Consider the following 10,285-nt stretch of genomic DNA (forward strand, 5'->3'; position numbering starts at 1 on the left):
AGGATACAAAACATAACTTAATATAATTTTTGCAAAGAAAATTTTCTTATATATGCCCTCAACAGATGAATAATATTTGATATTTTAACTTTTAGAAAGGCAAATTTGGTCAAAAAAGGGAAGAAATGCATAATTGATACAAGACAATTTTTTTGAAAAAGAGAGTTGCATCCTTGCAATAACTATTAATAATTTTTCTTAATAATACCTGTTCTAAAATTCCTGGTAACACAATTTTTTGATACTTTTCCAAATTAACTGACTCAAGCTGACTCAGTCTGACCAAATTTGTACCAACTAATATTCTTAATTCTTCACGTTCTTTCTCTCTGTGTTGTCTTTCTCTGGAGTGTCCCTGGTGTTGCATTCGAACCCAAAGTTTGTTCATTTCTGCAAAATTCATCAAAACAAAATCTATAGAGTCTCGAACATTTCCTTCAGCTAAGTTGGATTCTTCCTCAGGTACATCTGGAAGTACATTTCTTGTACACTGAAGCAGATAGTTCCTTAAAAATAGTCCTCGCAAGGGATGTTGTACCCCTACAAATGAATTGTTTAATGTAATACTGTACTGACGAAATTTCGTATGTTACCTCTGCACATTTCCACCAAATCCTTTAAAATATCACGTTTCAGTTGTGGATTTGACTTTATATAAACTATTCCAACAGTTATAAGAAGATACAATCGAGGAACAATATTACCAGCATATTGTACCAACTCATACAAATCAGTGACTTTCCGGCCTTTTTGAAACTCATCCAAAAGATATAACTCCATGTGCCGCAATTCATCTGTGATTGCCATATCTACAAGTTCCAATGTTGTAAATATAATTCAACGAAAATACATATAAAACATAAAAAATAATATACTGACAAAGTTCATAGTAGCTTTTAGGAGACAACAGAGAAGTTCTTAGTTCTGTTAACATAGCACTAGCATGTTTCAGAGCATCCATAAGCTTCATTTTATCTAAACATCTTTTCATTTGGAAAGCTTGAACTTTAACTACACCAAGTGCTTCATCTAGTAATTTCTCTTGTTCTTCAACGGGTGAAATTTGTTGAGTAGAAGGCTAAAAGATAAATATTATTAAATGAATGAAAAATTACTGTAAATATAAAGATTCTCTATTTCCAAAATATGTATAATGTAAGGGGTTAAAAGTTGTGTTTACCATTCTGAATCAATGCACCAACTTAGAGTAAATTTTTCTAATATTAATAGCGCCTATTTTTGAATCGTTCCTAGTATTTACCACCTAGTTTTTAAAAAATTATGTATTATTATCTATCTGTATTTTTTAGTTTTAACCTAAAATTGTTAATCACCATAGACAAGGTTAATTACCATAGATATATAAGTTAATTTACCTTTTGGTGTTTACAATGCAGGTATAATATAATAATGGCTAGGGTAACGATGGTCGATAAATAAATAATCGTATTATTTAAATTAAGCTTGTATAACCGTACAAAAGATACTACTTTTAATTATGTTAAATTATTATGGTGCATTTAAAAACTACAAGCAACCAGGAAATTCAAAATATTATATTTCTCTAACGGGAATCCCCTACTTTCTTATGGTAGATTGAGTGGTATCAAATAAAAGGTATATTCCCAAAGCATCAAAAAACATCATCGTGGTACTATCCACATGGCTAATAGTGTAAGGATATTTTCAACCAAACCATCAAGTAAACTCAAAATGCCTTTTAAACGAAATCGCAAACTAATGCATACACGACATTTTACCAACTTTAACAAACTGTTTAACATTTAACATTTGTATACAATATTGTATTTTTCAAATAAACTGTATAGAAAACGTTACTCATTTTAAACTGCAAACCTTTTAATTACAGAAAAACAAAAAGATACATTTAGAGAGTTTATTGTTAGCAATAAATTTTTCGTTATTATATACGCTTTTAGTTAACATTTTAAAGCTGCTAGTATAAACAACAACAACAGAACAATCTGTTCTTGTACATTACTCACACAACGAATTATCGAAAGTAAACGTACATACAAAAGATAGAAAAAGGAAAAACATTGGTCCACAATAAATATATAAAAGGGTATTTTGTCACCGTCTCCAAAATGACGATTTCTAAAATATGTTTTATTGAGAATTTTACCTCTAAAATGTAGTTGTGTATTATAAGTAAATAATTTTATTAGTGTGGTTTAACTTTGTTACGTACTAGAAATGATAAAAACGGTTTTGTAATAAACAATTATGATACAATGGAACAACTTTTAGAAGTTTTCTAGTAATAAATGAAACTATTATAAGTACTATAAAAATAAAACAACATAAAATAAAATAAGCGCAGCGAGTACTTAAATCGAACGTAATTTTCTTTTTCTCTTATTTGTAAAATTAAATAGAACAAGCGATAAATAATTTCCACGGATTTGACAAAATGCAGATTAAGAACTTATTGTTAATGAAAAAGATAACATGCGTATAACTTACCAAGCGTAAAATGGTTCAGAAATTTCAGCGTACGGTATATTAAGTATTCCTTTAACACTGTAGGTTGTTGCCCAGTTGGGTGATTTGACTTTTTTTGTTAATTCGCATCCTTTAAATGTAAACAATTTTCCCGACTAGTTAGTAATACAAATTACGATATCATTTATTTAACTTACCTGCTTCTAGAGTTGCAAGCAAAATAAGGAAAAACGATAAAAAGGAAACTACCGGTTTTCTCATTGTATCTTATATTACACTACCGAGATCATATACGTATAACAACTATGATGTTCCGAATAAAATTTATTGTTACAAATTACAGAGATATTTACAAGTTAACCTTATCGACCTTAGCAGGGTCAATATGATAGCATGGAAAGAATCGAAACTTACTTCTGCGCATTGCAGTTTCTGAAATTACAATCTTTTCTTCTATTTATTACTCATTATACAGTAACATGCAGAACATTTGAACATTTAATTTATTATGTATACATGCATACATACATACTGAGGGCTAATCGTATGTGTTTTACATACTGATTTGTCATTGCTTTCCAATACAAAAAGCAAATTGCTACATCACTACATAGTATAAAACAAAGTCGCTTTCCCGCTGTCTGTCCCTATGTACGCTTAAATCTTTAAAACTACGCAACGGATTTTGATGCGGTTTTTTTTAAAAAATAGAGTGATTCAAGAGGAAGGTTTATATGTATAATACATGCATAATATAGTAGGGAAACACTGATAATTTTAGAGGTTTCTAATGTCATGTCGTAAATAAACACATTTTTTGCGCTTACATTGCAAACGCTGGCTGAACTCTACGAGATAGATCAAAATAATGTACTACAATATTGTACATCTTAAAAGAGTCTACAAAAAACTCCGGGATGGTATATGTCTATCTCTTAGGGATAACCCACAATAACCATTTTTATCCTTTACTTTTTACGAGAAATAATGGCTTATTTACGAAGCGATTGTAAGCAATACNCTAATAACTTGGTGCGTTTCAGTTTAGTTACTAAAATCAATTGAGTAAAGACAGAAATATAACTTAATCTTAAGAAAAACAAAAACAAGCGATCCTTAAAATAAGATATAGATATCTAAAAATCCTTACTAGGATTTCTTTATGACCTGAAGAAGTTTTAATAATTTACTAACACTCCTCCTATTTTAAACATAAAAAATAATTAGTTTCAAAGTTACTTACTTGTAAAGGTCAAAGTTTCAGCTAATTGATCTGGAATAAATGTATAATGTACCCAGTTTAAAAAAGAACTAGAGTATCATTTATTAAAAAAAAAAACTGATAGCAATCAATAACACGTACGTACATATTTTTAACAACACAACGTGAATTTAAACTAGATATGGATCTATTCGATTGAATTTACATGGTCACGTATGTAGGGGTTGTCATCACGCCGCAATTGTTATTTTCAGCGGACATTAATACGTAACCATCGTTGCCCCAGTAGTTCGACCAACTGTTTTTAATAAGCCAATAATCTTTGCCATTCAACGTACCGTAGCCTACTGCCAAAACGGCATGGTCTAATTGATCCACAGCGTTATGGCTGGAATAAACAATAGAATATTATTCATTGTTCGTTCACCTTAATTAAATTTCTTTAGTTATGTTTGATCCAGTGGCAGCTCGGAAATGTATGTCACATAAAGTGGGCACATTTAATAAACTAAAAAAAAGCAAACAGGGAATCTGGAATACCCCACGTCTCAACTCCCTAACAATATACTTTTTTTTCCGAGAATTTGTCGGAATATTGGTCGTAATCTATGTTATTATGACCATAAAGTCTTCTTTCTATCTTTAGCCAACTACCTTTGCCCCTCTTAACTCCTGTTTCTGCTTCTAATATGTCTCCATCCAGTCCTTCTAGTCTGAGAAGATGTCCTACCTACCTATCTCGCCTATTTCTTATCGAATTACTTTTCTTCTCATGTCTTACGTTTTTTCATCATCATCATAGGATCGTCAGTCCTGAGACTGATTGGACACGCACCTTCACTCTTTTCTATAGAGAACTAATCTTTGCATTTCCCTAAAAGTAGCATATCCTACACCATTAACTATTTCTGAACGGTAATCTAATCTAACTCTACTTCTACCCCTCTTAACTCCTGTTTCTACTACTAATGTCTTTAACTATCACTTCAAATATTACCCTTAACCTGCTAAAAAAAATATGACTTCGAAAACGTGTTATGGTTGTACGTTTAGAAAATCGAAAACCAAATTTTAGACACAATCAATATCAAAGACTTATTCACATATTTGTAGTTGTATTTTTTATTTCTATTTTGTGTAAATTTCATTCTTAGTAAACTTTTGGGTGTTTTATTCACACCAGTCAGTAATAATAATACTACGCCGGAAGATAGGGCGGAACGCTTTCTTCAGTCTCCTTTCAGGAAACGTGGGAATTGGTGGATGAATGAAGACAGAAGAGAATGAAAGATTATCTGTGGAATGTTACTGCCCCAGCATTTGCCTAACTGATCCAAGGAAACCACAGAAAAACTTGGACTGAGGCCGATGGACCCGAAATCGAACCGGCGTCCTCCCGAATGCTAAGCAATAGTCTAAACCGTTAGGCCATGTCGCTCGGTTCATTTTTAGGGCAGTTTAAGAATCTTTATTCTGCAGAATTCAATGTTGGTAGGTATCTGATCGAATGTCTTTTCAAACGTAACAATAATAATCATTAAAAATTGCTAACATTGTAATAAAAGATATGCTAGCTTTCTTTAAAAAAGTTTTCCAAATTACTAGGTCGGTCTCTTATCGTGTTACTAGTTAACGCACATGGTGTATTGCTATTTTCCGTAAGGCGTAACTCCTATTCTATTGAACAAATTAAAAAAAAAAAGCTCCAAAATTAAGTGTAATAATCAATCAATCAATAAATAATCAATATTAAACGAAATTGTGTTAAAAAGTTGGAATAGTACCGGCCTCTAACACATTGGGTTTTACCGAATTTCCTGCTTTCAAAAATACTTATAATTTGATGAGTACCTAGAACCTTTGTCTGCCCATTGGGCTAAGAACAGATTTTCAAAACAAGTAATACAATAACAATTATTGTAGATCGAAAAATTGTAAGTTAGTTCTAGTTAGTTGTAGGCTCGCTGAATAAACATTATCCTTTCAATTTCATTATAAGAATGGTGTAGTCAGTAATTAAGAATAAATAGTAAATAATTCACGACTTCTTATTGGTCCTTCGAGAGATAAAATCTTAAATGTGGTACATCAGTACAAACACTACGACACCCTGTGAACATAGTCACAAGCCGCCACTGGCTAATTTAAATCTTACCATTCATTTTCGTAATACACCCCATTCGAATAAAAACTAAAAGTACGATGTCCAGCGTCAATCGACACGCTAATAGGGCCGTGTTTTACAATCGCCAAACGAAGTGCATTTATCTCGTTTGGTGTCACATTAACATAGCCAGTGATGGGGGCAATCAAAGAAACGTTTTGCACATGACAATAACCATCCTAATAAAAGAACAAAAAATTAACATTGTATTAGAAAATAATCTCCCTTCTTATTAAATATAATTATGTATTTATTATAGATACGTAAGTATATAAAATAAAACATACTTGGCCTAAATAGGGACCATATTCCTCCTCAGTAGGCACCCCTCCATGTTTCAACATCCACTGATAAGACCTGAAATCTTCTCCGCCATCGCAACCGTTATTACCATACCTGTAGGTACAATTATTTAATTTTATTAACGTGTGTAATTGAATATATTGTTAGTTTACCCCCAAGAACAGTCTATTAAGGCTTGTTGCGACAGCCTAACCAATTTTCCCTTTGTTTTTAAAAAATAAGCCCCTTCAATAGCTCCAATCGTTCCGAATGACCAACATGAACCACAAACAGACTGGTCTGAAACAAAGTAAAAGTTGGGTGAATAAAAACAAAAAAAAAAGAAGCAAACTTCGGAAAAAGTCCTGAAAAGTATACATAATATAATCTCAAAAGTCCTTAGGGGCCAAAAGTCACGGTAAAGGATCTCGTTAACAGTTATTTTTATTGAAAAAGTTGTGGATGTCAAGAATGATTCGCAATAGAAAAAACATACTGTAGCGAGCACGAGTGTGTTTGTGTGCGATCGGGCACACGTGTGCATGAACGGCTTATCGATTCGCCGACTAGCCGCGGGCGCCTTTCTTCATGTGCGCCGTATTTGTAAATGTGTGTGTCGTAGCTGCGTTCTGGGAAAGCAGTTAAACTGTTCAAAGAAAAAAATAAACTATCCGGATGTTTCCAGAAGGTTCTCGAAAGTAAACAAAAGAGTATTTAAAGGAAGAGACGATTGTCGAGAGGAGAAGAAATAAATTGACCGTTGCAGAGGCGAATCCAGAAATAAATTGACAGTGATAGCAATGAAATAAATAGCGCAGTGAATAGTGATATATCAATAGTAGTGCAAATAAATAGATTTTATCGTTGTCTACTACTAAAAGTAGTCAGAAAGAGGTGGAAGGTTATTTATTAATTATGTAATTCGCCGACGATTCGTCTTCCGATCTAAGGCTTTTTCAAGGTAAATTATTTATATTACATCCCTTTCTGACCGTCTTTAGTTGAAAATATCTTAATATTGGGAAAGAAAGTATAAAAGTTTTAAAAGATATTTTCAAACAATAATACGTAACATAATAAAACTCGAAAAGAGAAGCAATCTTACCTTTAACGGGTGTTACAGCGCCATAAATCCTCCAATCAAAATCTGACGGGAGCGCTGTCCTATCAATATTTTTATAAGGGAAGGGAGCCCCTCCGTTGTATCCTCCTGAATACTTTCTACCACGGAGCGCCTTCATTTCTAATTCAGTTTTATCAGCAAGATGATTTACACTCAACGTAAAACCTAAGAAGAAACAATTAGCTGTAAATTGCAAAAGATCTAAATATCATCATCTGGAGTAAATCTTCGCATTTCTCGAACTAGAGCAGTCTCCCTCTCAAAACTGTCCGCCATGGGCGTAGCGAGAGTTTTTTCCTAGGGGCAGCAATTTTTCAACGGCTCTAAGTTTATTTAAGTTTGTTAAGTGTTTGGTTTTCGTTTTTAAATTTTGCGCAGTCACGCGCCCTTTTCTAGAGAGGAGGCAATAAGCATGCTAAGGAGAAGTGCCCCCTCTTTCCCCTTCCTTTCTACGTCAATGCTAACCGCTAAGATATTTCCAAAAGTTTAATGTGTTTGGTTTTAGTTTTTAAACTTTACTCCGATATCGTAACACGTCACGCCCTTCTCCAGGGGGAAGGCACTAAGCTTGCTAGGGGACAATGCCTCCCCCTATTTCCCCTACATTTCTAAGCCAATGTTGACCGCTCAAATATTTTCACTAGGTGGAAGTTTATGTAAGTTTAATGTGGTTGGTTTTAGTTTTTAAACTTTGCGCCGATGTCGTGACGCGTCTCGCCCTTCTCCAGGGAGGGGGCAACAAGCTTGCTAGGGGGCAGTGCTTCTCCTATTTGCCCTACCTTTCTACATCAATGCTAACCGCTAAAATATTTCCAATAGCTATAACATTTTATAAGTTTAATGTGTTTAGTTTTAGTTTTTAAACTTTACGCCGATATCGTGACGCGTCACGCCCTTCTCCAGGGAGAAGACAATAAGCTTGCTAGAGGACAGTGCCTCCCCCTATTTGCCCTACCTTTCTACGTCAATGCTAACCGCTAAAATATTTCCAATAGCTATAAGATTATATAAGTTTAATGTGTTTGGTTTAAGTTTTTAAATTTTACGCCGATATCGTGACGCGTCACGCCCTTCTCCACGGGGGAGACAATAAGTTTGGTAGGGGGCAGTACCCCCACCTCTTTCCCCTACCTTTCTACGCCAATGCTGCCCGCTCAAATATTTCATGTTAATAACTATAAGTACCTTTATTTTGCCTGTTGACAGAATGGATAAATCTTATATTTTGCCTGAACACCTCCTTGCGTTCTTCGAGTTCTTTCTCGCCCTGATATTTTTTACCGTGTTTCGTCATAAACTTGTCGAATTCGGCATCAACATGTCTGGTCTCGACAGGATGTACAAATTCGGCCATTGGATTGAAAGTGTACAAATGATTAATGCCAGGACCAGGGAACGATCCACACGTTAAGTCTGCAATATTTTTACACATCGTCAGTAAACTTTAGCTAATGTTTTCTGATTTTCCACAATTCCTCATTACTTACTCGCACTAAATTCAAATGTGCTAGGGCTTATAGTATCCACATCGTAGGAATCGTAATCCAAATAGTAATGATCATAATGACTGCCAAGCAGTGAATTGAACCCCTTCATTTCATATCTGTTAAAGGAAAAAAATCCATTTTGATAAATAACCGACCAGAATAACAAAGAATCATTTAATACTAAAGGTTTCAAATCATCCCACCACCAAACATTACCCTAAAATCTGAAAATTTACCCGACACCAGCACCACTTACAAAAGTAAAGCACAAGGTCGCGACTCAGGAAGTCAGTGTTGTCTTTTCCAAATGTTAATTAACAACCAAACAAAAGCATTCTTAATAGGTTAAACAAAAAAAGCGCTCGTAAAATTTCGATGAGATAGAAATTATCCACTGAACTATAAAAGGTTATAAAAGGTGATGATTATGTAGAATAGTACGTAGAATAGAATGGTGCCTGCAGATTTCGAGTGCGTCTTCAAATAAACCCGCTACTGAATTATTTTCAGTTAAAATACAGAATACAGTCTAAACAAAGAAAAGCGCTCGTTAAATTTCGGTGAGATAGAAATTATCCACTGAACTATAAAAGGTGATTATTATGTAGAAAAGTACGTAGAATTGAATGGTACCTTCAGATTTCGAGCGCATCTTCAAATAAACCCGCTACTGAATTATTTAAGGTTAAAATACAGAATACAGTTTAAACAAAGAAAAGCGCTCGTTAAATTCCGATGAGATAGAAATTATCCACTGAACTACAAAAGGTGATTATTATGTAGAAAAGTACGTAGAATTGAATGGTGCCTTCAGATTTCGAGTGCGTCTTCAAATAAACCCGCTACTGAATTATTTAAGGTTAAAATACAGAATACAGTTTAAACAAAGAAAAGCGCTCGTTAAATTCCGATGAGATAGAAATTATCCACTGAACTACAAAAGGTGATTATTATGTAGAAAAGTACGTAGAATTGAATGGTGCCTTCAGATTTCGAGTGCGTCTTCAAATAAACCCGCTATTGAATTATTTAAGGTTAAAATACAGAATACAGTTTAAACAAAGAAAAGCGCTCGTTAAATTCCGATGAGATAGAAATTATCCACTGAACTACAAAAGGTGATTATTATGTAGAAAAGTACGTAGAATTGAATGGTGCCTTCAGATTTCGAGTGCGTCTTCAAATAAACCCGCTATTGAATTATTTAAGGTTAAAATACAGAATACAGTTTAAACAAAGAAAAGCGCTCGTTAAATTCCGATGAGATAGAAATTATCCACTGAACTACAAAAGGTGATTATTATGTAGAAAAGTACGTAGAATTGAATGGTGCCTTCAGATTTCGAGTGCGTCTTCAAATAAACCCGCTATTGAATTATTTAAGGTTAAAATACAGAATACAGTTTAAACAAAGAAAAGCGCTCGTTAAATTCCGATGAGATAGAAATTATCCACTGAACTACAAAAGGTGATTATTATGTAGAAAAGTACGTAGAATTAAATGGTACCTTCAGATTTCGAGTGCGTCTTCAAATAAACCC

The 10,285-nt window shown here is 33.7% G+C and overlaps 2 protein-coding genes across 2 annotated transcripts in view; both read right to left on the bottom strand.

Annotated features, from left to right (window-relative positions):
* Positions 1-1,338, bottom strand: part of LOC112905371 (vacuolar protein sorting-associated protein 35-like) — a 5,246-nt gene extending 3,908 nt beyond the window's left edge. The window contains exons 1-4 of the mRNA XM_025977623.1: positions 1,181-1,338; positions 880-1,078; positions 594-809; positions 209-540 (exon numbers count right to left, since the gene is read on the bottom strand). Coding sequence (XP_025833408.1) covers positions 209-540; positions 594-809; positions 880-1,078; positions 1,181-1,183 — 750 coding nt within the window. The 5' untranslated portion in view covers positions 1,184-1,338. The remainder of the gene's footprint in view (positions 1-208; positions 541-593; positions 810-879; positions 1,079-1,180) is intronic.
* A 2,427-nt stretch (positions 1,339-3,765) lies between these two features.
* The window catches only part of LOC108739436 (digestive cysteine proteinase 1), a 23,367-nt gene continuing 16,847 nt past the window's right edge, over positions 3,766-10,285 (bottom strand). The window contains exons 3-9 of the mRNA XM_018473341.2: positions 8,745-8,860; positions 8,443-8,670; positions 7,240-7,422; positions 6,308-6,434; positions 6,140-6,248; positions 5,844-6,031; positions 3,766-4,076 (exon numbers count right to left, since the gene is read on the bottom strand). Of these exons, the coding sequence (XP_018328843.1) occupies positions 3,890-4,076; positions 5,844-6,031; positions 6,140-6,248; positions 6,308-6,434; positions 7,240-7,422; positions 8,443-8,670; positions 8,745-8,860 (1,138 nt within the window). The 3' untranslated portion in view covers positions 3,766-3,889. The remainder of the gene's footprint in view (positions 4,077-5,843; positions 6,032-6,139; positions 6,249-6,307; positions 6,435-7,239; positions 7,423-8,442; positions 8,671-8,744; positions 8,861-10,285) is intronic.

Source organism: Agrilus planipennis, unplaced genomic scaffold (genome assembly GCF_000699045.2).
Source record: "Agrilus planipennis isolate EAB-ADULT unplaced genomic scaffold, Apla_2.0 scaffold25, whole genome shotgun sequence".
NCBI lineage: Eukaryota > Metazoa > Arthropoda > Insecta > Coleoptera > Buprestidae > Agrilus > Agrilus planipennis.